Source organism: Pyrus communis, chromosome 7 (genome assembly GCF_963583255.1).
Source record: "Pyrus communis chromosome 7, drPyrComm1.1, whole genome shotgun sequence".
Classification (NCBI taxonomy): domain Eukaryota; kingdom Viridiplantae; phylum Streptophyta; class Magnoliopsida; order Rosales; family Rosaceae; genus Pyrus; species Pyrus communis.
The window spans coordinates 8267526-8283628 of record NC_084809.1 but is presented as its reverse complement, the minus strand read 5'-3'; the positions used below and the strand labels follow the sequence as shown (position 1 = coordinate 8283628).

The window sequence follows — 16103 nt, the reverse complement described above, 5'->3', positions numbered from 1 at the left end:
AATAATATCACCGAACAGATAAATGGATTAACAAACATTAAAATGCACGATAATCAGAGGTACAAACTAGCGAATTACAATGAAGTTGTCGACATTTGAGGGTATGAAAATTTCTCAGAAACTAATTGAAAAGACGATTGTTGGCGAATGCGGATCTTACCCAGAATCGCTCACGCTCCGTTCGTGCAGATGGTCAAAGAAATTTTATGTCTTTGCTGCCTATTCGGCTCAGCTCCCTCTTTCTTCTTCAGTTGTTCGTCGTCTTCTTCCTCAAGAAATAACCAAAGGTTTCACTTTGTCTGCTCTGGAGTAAGGGCTATCGTGAAAATTTGTGCAAAACGATGGGGATAAATATGGGCCTGTTTGACGTGGGTAGCCCAAGTGTTGGTTCGTATGCAACCCATAATATTCAAGCATGATTCTGAAATTTTGATAAAAACATGAGAATATATAGTAGGGATTGTGTTTTTTTTTTTTTTTAATACAAATTATTATTATTAAGGTGAGTGAGAGAGTTTGAAACTATTACAATAATTTAGAGGTAAGAAGTGTTTCGAACTCAAGATGTAAAAACTTAACACCTTATCTATTAAGATATTGGACCACATACGTACGTACATACATATATGTCTTAACTAATATAAGAGTCAAACAAAATTTCAACGAGGGGATTTATATGTTATGGGGTTCAACGACAGCTAATACCCCACATTGACTCCACTATATAAAAAGATTATTTGAGACTGTAGGAGTAACATTAAGTGCTTTTTGTAGAACGAGGATTCTTTCCAAATTCTTTTTGTTCTTATATACGGTTATCGTATATCGTATAGTTAAAAAGTTATTTTAATTTTTTTATTTAAAATTAAATATAAACAGTACCTGATAAAAACCGATCACATATTATATGATGAACAAACACAATATGAAAATTTTTACAATCCTCATAAAGAAGATCCGTAGACGATCCTCGTTCCTTTCGGTAGAGAGTTTGGTATTGCATGGCAGCATATGAGACAAACATTGCTCATCAGAAGTAATTGTATTGGAACTTGAAATGTTTTAGTAACACTATTGATAGTTAGGTGAGGTCATAGCATTTTTTTTATGAAAAGTTTAACGAAAAGTTTTAAGTACTGTTTATTTTAACGAAAAATTATATTTTTACATTAAAAAATTAATCATGATATTATTCATTTTACATTTTATTTTATTTTTATCATTGAAATTTAAAGTTTTCGAACTTTTTTTATTATTATTTTTTTTAATTCTTTTTAATTCTTTTTCCCTCTCTAAATTGTCGATATCGTGGTCGATCTCGATCATATGATCGCTAACATGTTTTTTTCGGATAAATTGATCAAATAATTGAAACATCGAAAAACATGGTGAAATTTGAATTAAAACATTTTGCAAAAGAATATTATTCCGATTCCCCTTTGGATTTGGTGCATGTGATTCAGCCGGACCTAAGAAAGTTATTGACATATGTGTTGCATGCATGCATCGATCATGCATGTGGCACTTGACGTTGATAGTTTATTCCTACTGTATCTTTATGTACGAATGCAGTCAAAAAGTAACACAATCACGTGCACCTACAAAACACACACTTTACATAGCGACGGACAAGGGAGAGCTAGGAACCTATATTGCTATGTCAATAGTGTTTTGATATAATAATATAATGTTATGTTAGCAAGTTTTTATCATATTAATACACCGAAACACTACGGCGAGAAAACCAGATTAACAGTGAATTAATCAAGTTCTTTAAGCTCAAGTTATAACATTCCAAAATAGAAACGTCTACAGTTCACCAAATTAACATGACTTAATTACCACAGTGTTTCGATCGACCTGATACACTCTTCAAATAAACAAAACAAAACAAAACCAAATTACAGATATTCATCCTTAAGAAGCAGTTTTTACTTCCAAGCATTGACATGCTATATTATTAGCTAGGTGGCGCCACATATTGCTGAACAAAGACATGATTAACAACCACTAGGCACTAACTGTGATTTAGGAATATGACATGATGATCATCTATGCAGGACACTGGAAACCAGAGGGAGGTGTCTTCCCACAATCAATGAGCACCTGAAGAGCAATGGGGATGATGAGGTTGATATTGAGAAGCTTAGCCTTGATCGTGGTGCAAAGGCAAATAGCAGCGTCCAAGTCCACCAGTCCCTGAAGCACCGGACAACATGCATCTTTGGCACTGCTCCCAATTCCAATGTGGATAAGTCCACCCAGCACATCTACACAAGCTCCCAACTTTAAGGTGTCGATGGGGCACGTGTCCTTCGGTGGCGACTTTGGGGGTGGTACTACCTTTGGCGGTGGAGGAGGGCATGGTGTTTCAGTGGGTGGAGGAGGCTTCACTGGGACAACTGGGGTTGGCGTTGGTGTTGATGGTGGGCTTGGTACTACAACAGGTGGTGAAGGTGGAGGCAGTACAACTGGGGGCTTGGGGGTATATGGTGGAGGCAGTACAACTGGGGGCTTCGGGGTAGATGGTGGAGGCATGACAACTGGGGGCTTCGGGGTATATGGTGGAGGCATGACAACTGGGGGCTTCGGGGTATATGGTGGAGGAAGGACAACTGGGGGCTTCGGGGTATATGGTGGAGGCATGACAACTGGGGGCTTCGGGGTATATGGTGGAGGCATGACAACTGGGGGCTTTGGGGTATATGGTGGAGGAAGGACAACTGGGGGCTTCGGGGTATATGGTGGAGGCATGACAACTGGGGGCTTCGGGGTATATGGCGGAGGCAGTACAACTGGTGGTTTGGGATGGGGAGGTGGTTTGACAACTGGTGGTTTGACAACAGGAGGTTTGGGATAGGGAGGTGGTTTGACAACAGGAGGTTTGGGATGGGGAGGTGGTTTGGGATAGGGAGGTGGTTTGACAACAGGAGGTTTGGGATAGTGAGGTGGTTTGACAACAGGAGGTTTGGGATGGGGAACAGGAGGTTTGGGATAGGGAGGTGGTTTGACAACAGGAGGTTTGGGATAGTGAGGTGGTTTGACAACAGGAGGTTTGGGATAGTGAGGTGGTTTGACAACAGGAGGTTTGGGATGGGGAGGTGGTTTGACAACAGGAGGTTTTGGATGGGGAGGTGGTTTGACAACAGGAGGTTTGGGATGGGGAGGTGGTTTGGCAACCGGGGGTTTCGGATAAGGAGGTGGTTTTACAATGGGTGGTTTAACATGAGGGGGTTTGGTTGGTACATGAGGAGGAGGCTTTGCATGTGGTGGCTTTGAGGGCGGTTTGGGAACATGGGGAGGAGGCTTTGCATGAGGTGGTTTGACATATGGCGGTGGCTTCTTTGGTGGTTTAGGGTGGGAGGGTGGCGTTACATGGGGAGGGAATTTGGGTGGCAAGTGAGGAACTGGAGGGTATGTTGGTGGTGGGCAATAGGAGTTAGCAAGAGAAGTGAGCAAACTACCCAAGTTGAGAATGATGACTAAGAGCAATGCCAGAGCGTAATTGATCTCCATGTTCAATGCTACACTCCACAACCCCCAAGAGAGCTGGGTACAAAACTAGATATTGAAACCCAATACCAAGCAATTGCCTTTATAGAGAGTTTTACGCGCTTAGTGTGTGTGCTTGACAGTGTGTATGAGAGAGACAGAGACAGAGATACTCCTGCTCCTTTCTTTGTGGTACCAAGTGCATATATAAAATTATTAATTTGTGTATAATTAATTTGCCAAATTGTCATGACTCATTGACTTGAGGGTCTTTTCAAAACCAAGTTGAAGATCACATTCGCTTGGAGTCACTTCCTTACCTTACATTCAGATTTCAAGATATATCCAAGTAGGGTATTATAATTTGAAATCAGTGGTCATGATCTTTAGCCAAATATAGGTATGTGTGGAGGAGAGATTTGTAAGCACAAATAAACTTAGGTTAAATTAGTTAAAACTCCATTGTAAAATATTAGATGAATGAATTTGAAATGATAAATACAATGAATTGAGAGGATGTGCATATTGATTACTCGAAACGAACCAATTCTAAATCATTTGCTTATGTTTTTGTACAGAAACGCATTTCTAAATATCATACTTCCTTACTACAAATTTAACATTGTATTAAAAAAAAAAAAATTAGTACTTGCAAATTGCTAATCCAATCATAATGTTAAGGGACAAAGGTAAGGATCAATAAATCGGATTTTGGTACAGGCAAAGTTTTAACATGTAGTGTGCTTTTCAACCCGTGATTGGGGTTCATGCTGCCAAAACTAAACATGTGATGCTTTCACTAACAAATTTTCTTGTATAAAAAAAAACAATGGGGACAAAAGAGGCCCTAGACTTTTTCAACTTAAAGGGCATGCTTTTTTTTCTTTTTATTTTTATTGGAGGGTTTTGTTTTCCTTTTTTTCTTTTTGGGTTTTGTTTTCCACCTCTTTCTTAGTTCAAGTTTAGGGTTTTTTTATTTATTTTTTTATTTTTAAACCTCACCCCACCCCACCCCACCCCCACCAGGTTACGAACCTAGGGCCTATTTCTACCCCACCCCTCACCCACACCACTAGGCTTAGGCATTCTTATCTTATGAATAGACGGTAGCAATTGCATTTGGGTGTCGGTCGCACCTTATTATACATCTTCTCAATTAAATTATAAGGAGCTTTAACGAAAAACTCTCAGTATTGTTTATTTTAACAAAAAATTATATTTTTACACTAAAAAATCAATCTTGATACTATTCACTTTACCCTTTATTTTTTCCTTATCATTCAAACTCAAAGTTTACAAGTCATTTTCATTAGTTTTCCTTAAATTATATTATCAGAATTCAGATGTAGGAACTTCCTTTTAATTTACACAGTTGCTATAACCCTAGCTGCATGCAATTGCATTCAATGTAGGGTAATGCTATATGTACGTTCATTTTTACTTCTTACACAACTTCTTAATTTTCAGCTATCGGATTGAATGAATTAAACAAGATCAACGATAAAAAATTAACAATGATATGTAAAAGATAAAAATTGGTGCATTTTTTTAACAAACTAAAAATAAGGACAAGGATTGTCTGCCCTCTCGTGTCCTCCTGTTTGTGTGGTCACGGTTAAGCCACGCCAACATTTTATATTACTATTTATTTTTGTCTTATTATCTCTATAAAAAAACAATATAAAATGTTGACGTGGTTTAACCGTGACCACACAAAACAGAAGGGCACGGAAGGACATCGGAAGTGAAAGGGCATACAATCCTTGTCCTAAAAATAATGCTTCACATGCAGCTACAAAAAAGATCATCGAACCTCCATTGAAAAGTCACTAGGGTTGTACTTGGGGCCATGTATTGGGGTTTGTATTATTATGTAATGTGCAAAGTCATGTTTGCCAAAGAATTGTGTAAATATGGAGGAAATAATAATGAGCATGTATTGCCGTCGTCTTCCCATTGCAAACAAGTCTGTGTATTGGCGTTTAATGGTGAAAGTCCAACCCGTCGGTCACTACTCCCAAGCCATTTAATTAATGTGTCCAAAAATGGTAAGCAGCTGGCCAAGTTTTGGTGCAAGTTGCAGTATAATGCCACTAAGTGCTGGTGGTTTATCTTTGTCAACCTAAACATTGAAGCTTCTGTTGTACTTATCAGTACATAAAATTCTATGATGGTTTTTTTTTTTTTTTTTTTTTGTTAAAATTCAAAGTTTTGAAGTCATTTGCATTAATTCAATTCAATCCGAAATTTTTTACTTATTTAATTATCAAGATAAAATTTTATTGTTTTTTATATAACAAAGTATTTGTTAATTTTTTTAATCAAATTAGTAAGTGAGAGGTCGTAAGTTCGACTCTCACTAAAGGCGAATTTGAACTATATTATTACTTAGCTCATTGTAAGGCAAAGCCCACCCATTCCCTTTAGTGTAAATAATATCATTTGTTAAAAAAAAAGTCTTAATATTTCTGATTTGACTAATATTTTGCAAGGATGATCTATGAGGTGCAACTTAAAAAATAAACAGTTCGGATTGTTAAAATTCGATATGGTGTGGACCCCACACCTAATCCCTATTTTTATAAAAAAATAAAATAAAAATTCTTTCCCTTAAAGGCTTCCTAAGGACTAAATAGTTGTAAGGACTGGATATAAAAGCACTACTCGAGATGCTCCTAACTCTATGTATATGTTACAGCTCAATAAAAGAAAAATATTACATGTTTAAGCAAGTTCCAATTGGGAGAGTCTAAATAACATTTCTCTTTAAAATTAGTTATTAATTACATCATTTCATTTGCTTTCACTTGATAATGTTCATTAATTAACAAACCCTTCAAAGAATGAAGGCATCGAATGCAAGTAATTGGGCAGCTGTTCGCTCCCTTCCAACCAAATATATAATTATATGAGATCATTCTCCACACGAGTTGGTACTTATTGATAGAATAAAAACTCATCCTTCTTGCTAATCCTGCTAAATGAAAGAAATATACAAGTGCTTGCAGTTTCTGGACAATCTGGAAATCTCAAAGGGAATATATTCCGTGCAATAGAGTTTTCTTTATCTTCTTCATGAATTATCCCTTGTAGAAGAATTTGCATCCATCAAAACCTGCCGTGTCACAATCATGCAAGGATTAATTTGTTAATTAGCATGCTGTGTGTCAGTGTTCTTGAATCAGCATGCGGTGCTATATTTTAGTAGATAGCATCTTAGATTTCTAACCATGCGTTTCGGATTCAAAACTCTCTTTACCCTAAAATGTTGTAAAAGTTTCGAACTCTTTCCCCTTGCGTTGTTAATAATAAATTCAAAATAAATGTCTAGATCAAAGCTCTGCGAAATATCAAGTACAGTATGCCAAATATATATAAGGACAATTAGTATTGAAAATTCTATCTTGATTGGGAGCAATTTGGACTTTTTATTTTGTCGAAGGAACAATTTGGACTTACTTGGATCCACTTTGACAAGCATGGCAGTCCCTCCAAAATCACAAGTGCCTCCAGCCTCCTTGGTCTTCTGCCAGTAACTGTTGAAGGCGTACGAAGCATGCGACAACAATGTGTCGGGCTTGTAGCAGGACCCACTGGGCTGGATAGACTTGCAGTCCGCCCCCGACCCACATGCATAGTCTAGGGCTTCTTGGACTATCGGGTCCGGCACCGCCGGGTTGGCCACGCACCACGCTGCAGACTGTGGTGGCTTTTTGTGCGGAGGAGATGGTGGCCCGGACGGCGGAGGGGAAGCTATAGGGGGCAGAGAGATTGGTTGGGTTGGGATGGATTTGGGTGGGATAGGAGAATTTTTGGGCGGGATTGGGATTGTGGTTGGTGGGTATGGGCTAGGCCCATTTTGTGGTGGGTTTGGGATGGGTGAGGAAGTGGGCCCAGATGAAGGAGGATTTGCAAGAGGTGGGGTTGAAGGAATGGGTGGGAGTACAGAGTATGGATCTGGAAGAGGGAGGTTTCCTGGTGCTCGTGAATCCAACGGTGGTGATGATGAGGGAGAGGGAGAGCTCGCATCGGACGGTGTAAATTCAATATTTGGGGAAGGCAATGGAAATTGTAAGTCCAAGTGATATATTGCTTTCAGCTTGTTCTTCTCTAATTCATGGATTGAATTGCTTTTGTGTAGTTTAAAGAATTGGGCAAAACTTCTTGCATCTGCACCAAAACAAACCATAGAATTAGTTGTAAAAGTTGTCCAAGCAATGTAAGTTGTATGTAGGAAAAAAGAACTTGCATGCAACTGGTACGTTACACTAATGGTAACTCGTCAATTACGCACTCCAATGTGCAAAGTTAAATGATAGGCTTGGAATATTGTCATAGTGACATATTGCCACAATGACGGTATTACAAGTCAATAACACACTTCAATATGAGAAGTGAAAACACTTTTTGGCGCGTGATAGGCTCGAGACACCGCCATTGAGACATTCCAAACGTAAGTAAGTTTCTCTCGCTCATGAGGAGGGCTAAATTAATGACTTTGGACACAAAGTGAAGCGCTTGCTTACCACATAGAATGGAGAAAGTTGTGATTGAAATGGAGATGTAGAAAATTGGTATGATGCTCAATCTCATGCAATACATTGTGAGCTCCAAAACACTAAAAAAACCAGTCTGAAATGTTTTGCTTAACTGAGTCATCTTCCAAGAAAACATTTGGGAGATATATATAGGCAGGACATAAAGTAAAGCTAATTAAAGAAGATTCCTCTTCACTACTTTGTAGTCCAAGATTTTTTGTTGCTTCCTTTGAATATATTCTTGCTTGGCAGTGGAGAAAATATGAACATTGCAGACTTTTCTGAACTGTATTTTGCTTGCTTTCCACTCAAAAGCGACGCACACTTCTATTCTCTCTCACTCTCTATATTAGATTCTGCATTTCTCCGGAAGTTACGAGTCCTTCGATAAGTAGTTTTCGAACTTTTAATCTTGTCTCTATAGCTCATCTCTTACTATCCCAAGATGTTTAGCATCTTTTCTTTTGCATCATGATGGAACGCCTTAAAAATCTTTTCTCGTATACTTGTCTTCTGTTCAGTGAGTTTAACAATATTATGAAACGTATATATTTGATGGAACGCCTTAAAACTCTTGGTTCGTGCTCATCATTGAACCTGATACCTAGGAGTTTTTGTTTGCCAATGTAACCACGAAGGCACGGAGGCTGAAAGGCCACAATCACACACCATACTGGAATTGGGAACAAAAGAACTGCATAAAACTTTCACTCGTCGTTAAGGATAAGATGCCATCTTATTTTTTGGCATGTCTTACTCTCTGTATATTTCATTGCAGACACATAGTAGGTACTGACTTTCAGTTCTAGCTAAGAACAACTAGAAGGTCTAAGAATTATCGAGACACAAAATTTAAGTTCCGCATAAAACTCCTTCACTTGATTTTGCAGAAGAGAGAAATTATACTCTTCACCAATCACGCTTGGTTGACTATAAGTCCAGAGCTCTCATTCCTGTTGATAACTTTTCAATTGAAGATTCTATGTCAACCTGTTATAATTTGGCTGTTCTGTTACCATTCGGCAACAAGATTTTGCTACTCGTAACCTAACTCTTCCTCCTTAGGGAATTTGGGAAGAAGTTACTTACCCAGTATGTTCAAATTATGTTTTAGAGTTCAAATTTAAATACAGCATCTAAACTTGCAGAATAAGTTATATGACCGTTGCCAACAACCCCTTGCCAGCTATGGCAAGTGAGGTTTGAACTGTTCTCGAGTTTAAAAAGAAAATCTAGTCATGTTCATTATTCAGAATGTCAATTATGTTTTTGCTCGAAATGTTATAAAATTATGATGCCGTTGGCAACAGTCTCTTGCCATCTATAGCATATCTAGAATTGGTAGATTTCTTGCATTTAGAAGGCAATTGACTGTATTCAACGGTCTCTTTCCATAGCACGATTTTACCTTTCTTATAGTCTATGACCTGAAATGGCATGATGACCTGTTTTGGACGAGGTGGTTAGGTAAACTCATATTATAAATTTGGGTCTAAGTGTTCGAGTTAGTAGCCATTGTGTATTTGTTGCTAAGCTGTAGCCTCATTCAGTACAAAAACAAATATGGCTGCAAGACCTCTCCTAGATATGCTAAATGCTAATTGGATAGTGCCTGTCCAGCACATTTCATGGACTCCGCCCCCCAATAATGCATGGAAGATCAGCTTTGCTGGTCACCATGAGCCGGAATCAAGGACTGGTTCTTTTGCTTGCATTGTGAGAGATCACAATGCTGTATTCAAATCTGCCATTGCTGGACCTTCAGGCAAGGTCAGGGACGGTTTGGCAACGCATTTGATTGCTTTCTCCCGGGCAATTGAGTTTGCCATGACAGAAGGCATTGATTACCTACAGATCGAAGGTAATCATCCATTTCTGTTTCAGATGATAACAGGTGAGACCAAGATACCTGACTCCGAGACCAGAGGACTTGTTTTTCGTTGCATTCATGACTTGCAGAAGTTTAGGAGTGTGACTTTCCGCTCGGTCACTAGGGATGACAATTCTGCTGCTAACTTGCTTGCCAGGATTGCTGCGGAGTGCAAGCGAGTCGAGTTTTGGGCTGACATCCCTCCTAAGGAAGTAGCTGAAAGCCTAGTACTGGATGTCATCGGCCGTTGGGTGCTTCCTTAAACTTTGAGGGAGCCATCATCTTTTCTTCCAATGTAGTTTGATTGTATTTCAAACTTAGGTCAAATAAGGAAGAAAGATTAAGGTTAGATACATTGAGGTTTAACTCTTGTGGTTGTACTAATCGTGTAATAACCAAGTTAAACTTGTCTTAGTTTACTACAGTGGAAATTTTGACAATAGTCAAAAATTAATTATGATTAATAGTGGAGTTTTTATTACCTATGAGTTACATGCTTGTCTATATCTGTTTTGCTAGCGATTGTGGCACTTGTCTTGAATACACATGAAAAGGCTAAAAGAGATGTGTTAAAATCACTCACGTTATTTGTTCTCATACTTAACACGGTTGATACGACATTATGTGGACTCTTTTTAGGCTTTTTAGCAAAAATTGTCTCTGAGATTGATATAATTCTTCAATTTGGTCTAGGACAATAAAAATCGATAAAAGTGGTTTATGAGTTTGTCCACCATAAATTATTCAAAGACCACTTCTATCGATTTTCATTGTCAAGGACTAAATAGTGAGGAGTTATATCAATCATAGGGACCGTTTTGACTAAAAAGCACTACTTTTTTTTTTTTTTTTGAATAAACGATATTATCTACATTATCGAGGTGGGGGAGGGGGGAGATTGGGCTAAGCCTTACAATGGGCTATTAATAATGTAGTTCAAATTCTCATTTGGCGAAAATCGAACCTAAGACCTTTCACTTACAAGTGAAGAGAAATACCATTCGACAACAATATTAAGTGGCAGAAACCCTCTTTTTATATACTTGAACTTCTCCGACCACTCAACATATGTATTCTTCTACTTTTGTGTAGGGGAAATCAACAAGACAAGGAGGAGACTTATTTTGGTGTAGTACTCTTTTTCTCTTTTTACACCCCTCTTTTGTTTATACCTTTAATTTATTTTGATTTATTCAACTCAAGGTTGAAAAAATGAGAGTGTGGAAATTACTTCTCTTATTTTGGAGGTTCATGGTTGTAATGTTAGAGAAATTTTAATCGGTACCAGAAATACAAGTCACGTTGTGTATCATTTAATGTGTTACAACAAGAATTATAATTTGAGTTAAATATTAACACTACGTGATCCATGTTTTATGTACGCAGAAAAATTACTCAGTAATCTCGATTTCCATGAGCTAATTGAAATGTAAAATCTCAAGTACAAAAAAAAACTTGTTTTGGGCTTGAAATAGAAGCAGGGCTAAATCTAACATATCAAATGTTTGGGCCTAGATCCGACTTCAGAATGTTTTTTGGTCAGACATCACATTGTTTCGGCCGTTGGACATTTTAAAAGCAAACACTAAAACCCACGGCAACGGTAACTTTCTTGTCCCGTCTTGTCCTCCTTCCCCTTAGTCTGCTCCAAAACCAAACTTCCCAACACAAAAGATCTTAGCTTTTGCGACCAAAAAACACCAAAGTTGTTAGCTTTTCACTTCGTTAATGGAAGTAGAAGAAGAAACATATTATCTTACTTCACTCAGACAGCAAGAAGAAGAAGAAGAGAGAGAGAGTTTTTTGGGTTTGAGCTGCGCTTGCAAAGTGGTGGAGTATTTGCAGCCAGTGATGTCAAACGAGCTGCTCTGCAAGTTCCCGGACAACTCCGCATTTGATTTCGACTACTCGCAGAGCTCGATATGGTCCCCGCTGGTCCCCCGGGCTTACGCTCCCGTGGATTTGGACCTGGATTTGGATTTGGATTTCGCGACGCCGCGTAAGCTCAATTTTGAGATGGGGTTGGAAGTGAAGAATCAGAACAGCCTTGTCGAAGCCGGTTCCGGCATTAAGAAGAAGAAGATCCCCACAACCACAACTTGTTTCAATCTGAATCGGAGTGCTCTGAAGAACAAGCTGATAAAGAGGAAGAAAAGCAAGATGGTTTTGGCCTCTGATTTCTCTCCGACTCCTGTTAACGTTAACTGTAACCCCATAGCCTCGAAGGTACTGCCTTTTTTTTGTAATCTGTGTTCTTAGATTTTTTAATTCGTTTTTAATTTTTTTTTTTAATGTTTGATTGAGAATCTGAGATTTACCCATTGGAAATTTAATCAATCTGGTAACTGAAATTTTTTGGTTGATCTGGTTTTTGATTTCTAAGATATGAAGTTATGTAATTGGTGTTCAGGTGTGGAATAAGGTGCTGAAAGCTGCCTCTAAGCATTTCAAGAAAAAGAAGAAAGATCCAATGGATCATGTGAGGTTCTCCAATTATTTGAGATCGGATGGAAATATATGAAGGATTAAATTTAATTCCTCATTTGTAATTTTGTATTGTTTCATTTAATTTGTTAAATTCGTTTAATTGTCTTTGTAATCTGGATGATGAATAAAAGCAACATTACTTTGTAGAAGAAATATGTTCTCTTTGTCCTTAAAATTCCATTTTCCTACGTTCCTCCAATATAGGTATTTATCTGGGTAGTGATTTGCGCACTTGCGTTGTTCATTCGGCATTTATTGTGTTTCTACCTCTCGATGTATTCCACATGCTAGAAAAAAGAAATGAAGGAGTGCACGAAGAAAACAAAGTGCGAAAATCACTTATAGTTAAGTCCGTTTCTTAAGCAAACCATGCATTAATAAACATTGCACTAGAATTGTTATTGAGCACACAAAATCAGTTGCTTTTACTTGAGCTTTTTCTTAGAAAAAGAGAGACAATTGGTGGCAAACCACGATTATCCACCTAATCCAGGCTTGTAAAGGTTATTGGGAATTTCACCTTACCCGCGACCACAGTCAAGCAACTAAGATTAGTCGCAGATGTGCAAATGAACAAAGCCTAGTTATTTATATTTGTAGTTCCCCAAAATAAAAGCAATTATATTGTGCCGTGAGCATATGTGCGACTAATCCCATCATTCCTCCTTTTTGTCAAGGCTTGCCAACATAACCTCAATCAAATGTCGAAACGAAGTAGAGGAAGATCCACCATCTCCAACAGCCTTCCTGCACACTTCACTCATCTCCTCAACCCTCTTCCTCACCGCACCATCACCGTCCATCACACACCTCACAGCCTTCTCAATCTCATCCGCCACCACGAAATGATTACCACGGTCCCTTCTGTAGTCCAATCTCAGCTCCACGGCCAATCCCAAATCCCTCACCATCTGAAAGGCATTAATCTGCTGCTCTGCAGACAGAGGCCAAGTCACAACAGGGACACCATGCCACGTGCTCTCTAATATGGAATTCCACCCACAGTGCGAAACAAACCCTCCAATCGCTTTGTGGGCCAGGACCTCCAATTGTGGGGCCCAGCCACACAAAATACCAATATCTTTGGTCCTCTCCAAGAATCCTTGAGGCAAAAACTTCTCATGATTTGCGTACTCACCTGCCATTACATTTTCTAAGCTTAGAAATGTTCACAAAATTTACACTTGGAGGGGATGAGACCAAATTCACTGACAAGTTGAAAAATAATGATTAAATTATCTACGAGAGTAAGAGACGTAATATTTGACAAGTTGCTACCCCACTTAAATAGAAAATATTAAAATTTTATTTTGGATTTTATTTTTTAATAAATTGTAAGAAATTTGTTAAATACCTAAATGAACATTCATTATATGATTATTCTTCATTTTTTGCAATTTAAATCCAATACAATTATGTATTTTCTTAAAGTATAAACATTTATTTATATATTACATAATAAATTCAATTAAAATAAAAATAAATAAAAAAAACCTAGGCCCCCGCCTAAATGCCTAGGCCCTAAGCCGCTAACACATTTTAAAACCTCATTTTACATTATGTATGTTTCTTAATTTTATTTTGATTCAAATATTAATTTTAAAATCTAAAAAAAATATATATATATATACACACACACATATATATATATATATAAAACATAAAAAGATGTGCTAAAATCATTTTCCAAAAATAAATTGTCTCACCTGGCATTACAAACTGGCCCGCAGGTGGGGTTTTCCGTACGGACCACAAGAATTTCATGCCACTCTTTTCTAATCCAACTGCAATCTCTCTCAGTTGGGCCTCATCAAAACTTCCAAAGCTCCCAAAGCAGAGGAACACCACTGATTTTGGAGGCTGATCATCAAGCCACGTCATGATCTTTCCAAATTTGGCCCGATCAGACGGCTGCACATGATGCTCACCAATCAAGGGTCCCACCGTGTAAACAGGAGGGATCTCAGTCTCACAATCCAAAAGTGAGCCAACCGCATGGGACTCCAGCTCAAAAATTGTGTTGATGACTATAACCTTGGTTTCCTTGAACCTCCTAGCATGGTTTGCAAAGCAACTGTACCCGGTGTCCATGTAAGCAAACGAAGGAAGCACATTTGCAGGAACTGGGTTGACATAACTCGGCACAACAGACTCAGGGTCTGATGGTTTGAAAACTGTGCCGAATCGGTCATACCGGCCTGGAAGGTGGAGGAGAAGCCCTAGAAAACCAGCCCCGGAAGTGAAAAACAGATAAGATGGAACCTTGAACTCATTGGCTACGTCAATCATGGTGGTGCAGAACATATCAATAACCAAACCAGAAACGGAGGAGTTCGGCAGAACATGGTCAGCTATGGCGTCTCTGACGTGGCACTTGTAGTTCTCTATGTAAACTGTGACGTATTTCTCCACAGATTGTTGAAGAATCTCGAATGGGCGGTTCACACTGGGAAGGTCTATGATTTTTATGTGGGCGTGGGAGGCTGCAAGTGATCGAGCAGTGCTAGGGTTTGAGTCTAAAGTAGTGGAGGATTCATATGGTGGTTTCATGACAAGGATTGTAACAGAGAATTTATCACAACAGTCGAGTAATCGTTTCGAAAACTCTATGGTTGATACAAGATGACCAACCGCCGGTGTCGGAACAAACACCAGCTCTGATCTGTTCATTGTGCGTATGATCAGTTGATATGGTACAAATAATTTTTAATCGCGTCTTGATACCAATTTTGGTAGGAGTGGTGTGTGGATGAAGGACGAGGAAACGTCTTACTTTTTATGTCGCGTCTTGATATAAATTTTGGTAGAGTTGTGTGTGGATGAAGGATGAGGGAACGTCTTACATTTTATGTGGTATAGACAATTTATGAAGAGAAACAAAAATGTTAATTTTTTTTTTAGTACATCGATATTTTACATTAAGGGAAGTGAGAGTTCAGCAAAATTACACAATGTGCAACCTAATTTGGTATATATCGAATTCGTCATTCATGAGATTCGAACCTAGGACCTCTCGCTTGCAAGTGAAAAAAATATCATTAGACTGTAGTATTTTGAAACCGAAATTGAAGAAAGTCAATTTCATTCACATAAGGACCAAGAACCAGAAGTTACATGGAATCGGAAAAGCGAGGAAAATTCTACATCGGATGCTAATTGGCTCGATTAATGAAACTTCCAATATGGTGGCCAGTTCACTTCAGGTTAGCCAGCATGTAAACTGACAATACGATGGCCAGTCCACTTCAGGTTAGCCAGCATGTTGTTTATGGCTCTACTGGAACATTGCAAATGGGCATAAATTCAAGGTAAATCTTTCTTGCCCATATCCGTGGTGGGGGCAGGTTTGGTATTGTTGTGCTTTGAAAAAAAATTATTTCTGTTGTACTGTGAGAATAAGCAGCTGTGAAATAAAGCAGCAGAGTGTTTGGTAAACTTTTTTGTAAAAGTGCTTTTGAAAAAAAAAAATAGTATTACAGTGTTTGATAAACTTTTATGTAAAACAGATGGGGAAAAAACTAGTTTTTCAAAGTTGGGTTTTGCAGCTTTGTGTTTTTGGCTTTTTTTCACCCAAAATTATGAAAAAAAAAGCTGAAGCTGAATGTTTACCAAACATAAAAGAGCTCTCAGCTTTTTTTTGATAATCACTTTTTTCAAAATCATCTCAGTATCAAACTAGGTTTAAGCATATAGCTTATACAAGCCATGAAACTAGA

General features: G+C 38.2%; 5 protein-coding genes across 5 annotated transcripts; 2 read left to right on the top strand and 3 right to left on the bottom strand.

The window, feature by feature from the left end:
* Nucleotides 1-1749: 1749 nt before the first annotated feature.
* Nucleotides 1750-3580, bottom strand: LOC137739054 (36.4 kDa proline-rich protein-like). The gene has a single exon (XM_068478530.1). The coding sequence runs from the start codon at nucleotides 3514-3516 to the stop codon at nucleotides 2053-2055; it is 1464 nt and encodes a 487-aa protein (XP_068334631.1). The 5' UTR covers nucleotides 3517-3580; the 3' UTR covers nucleotides 1750-2052.
* A 2679-nt stretch (nucleotides 3581-6259) lies between these two features.
* LOC137738768 (proline-rich receptor-like protein kinase PERK12) lies at nucleotides 6260-8130 on the bottom strand. Its single transcript, XM_068478241.1, has 3 exons — nucleotides 8019-8130; nucleotides 6952-7662; nucleotides 6260-6607 (listed from the first exon to the last, which is right to left on the bottom strand). The coding sequence occupies exons 1-3, from the start codon at nucleotides 8092-8094 to the stop codon at nucleotides 6573-6575; spliced, it is 822 nt and encodes a 273-aa protein (XP_068334342.1). The 5' UTR covers nucleotides 8095-8130; the 3' UTR covers nucleotides 6260-6572.
* A 1463-nt stretch (nucleotides 8131-9593) lies between these two features.
* On the top strand, nucleotides 9594-10163 carry LOC137740483 (uncharacterized). The gene has a single exon (XM_068480341.1). It carries the CDS (start codon nucleotides 9594-9596, stop codon nucleotides 10161-10163), a length of 570 nt encoding a protein of 189 aa, XP_068336442.1.
* A 1407-nt stretch (nucleotides 10164-11570) lies between these two features.
* LOC137738795 (uncharacterized) lies at nucleotides 11571-12514 on the top strand. The gene is made up of 2 exons (XM_068478270.1): nucleotides 11571-12126; nucleotides 12311-12514. The coding sequence occupies exons 1-2, from the start codon at nucleotides 11629-11631 to the stop codon at nucleotides 12419-12421; spliced, it is 609 nt and encodes a 202-aa protein (XP_068334371.1). The 5' UTR covers nucleotides 11571-11628; the 3' UTR covers nucleotides 12422-12514.
* A 231-nt stretch (nucleotides 12515-12745) lies between these two features.
* Nucleotides 12746-15201, bottom strand: LOC137741125 (UDP-glycosyltransferase 71K3-like). The gene is made up of 2 exons (XM_068480926.1): nucleotides 14094-15201; nucleotides 12746-13525 (listed from the first exon to the last, which is right to left on the bottom strand). Exons 1-2 carry the CDS (start codon nucleotides 15055-15057, stop codon nucleotides 13044-13046), a joined length of 1446 nt encoding a protein of 481 aa, XP_068337027.1. The 5' UTR covers nucleotides 15058-15201; the 3' UTR covers nucleotides 12746-13043.
* Nucleotides 15202-16103: the final 902 nt, after the last annotated feature.

Excerpts from the sequence above, each read along its gene's own strand:
- LOC137740483 (XM_068480341.1), top strand. The coding sequence starts at position 9,594 with ATGGCTGCAAGACCTCTCCTAGATATGCTAAATGCTAATTGGATAGTG.
- LOC137739054 (XM_068478530.1), bottom strand. The coding sequence starts at position 3,516 with ATGGAGATCAATTACGCTCTGGCATTGCTCTTAGTCATCATTCTCAAC.
- LOC137741125 (XM_068480926.1), bottom strand. The coding sequence starts at position 15,057 with ATGAACAGATCAGAGCTGGTGTTTGTTCCGACACCGGCGGTTGGTCAT. Across the intron at positions 13,526-14,093 it reads GGGCCAGTTTGTAATGCCAG|GTGAGTACGCAAATCATGAG; the intron begins GTGAGACAATTT and ends ATGTAATGGCAG.
- LOC137738768 (XM_068478241.1), bottom strand. The coding sequence starts at position 8,094 with ATGTATTGCATGAGATTGAGCATCATACCAATTTTCTACATCTCCATT. Across the intron at positions 7,663-8,018 it reads AACTTTCTCCATTCTATGTG|ATGCAAGAAGTTTTGCCCAA; the intron begins GTAAGCAAGCGC and ends GTTTTGGTGCAG. Across the intron at positions 6,608-6,951 it reads GCTTGTCAAAGTGGATCCAA|GTTTTGATGGATGCAAATTC; the intron begins GTAAGTCCAAAT and ends GTGACACGGCAG.
- LOC137738795 (XM_068478270.1), top strand. The coding sequence starts at position 11,629 with ATGGAAGTAGAAGAAGAAACATATTATCTTACTTCACTCAGACAGCAA. Across the intron at positions 12,127-12,310 it reads GTAACCCCATAGCCTCGAAG|GTGTGGAATAAGGTGCTGAA; the intron begins GTACTGCCTTTT and ends ATTGGTGTTCAG.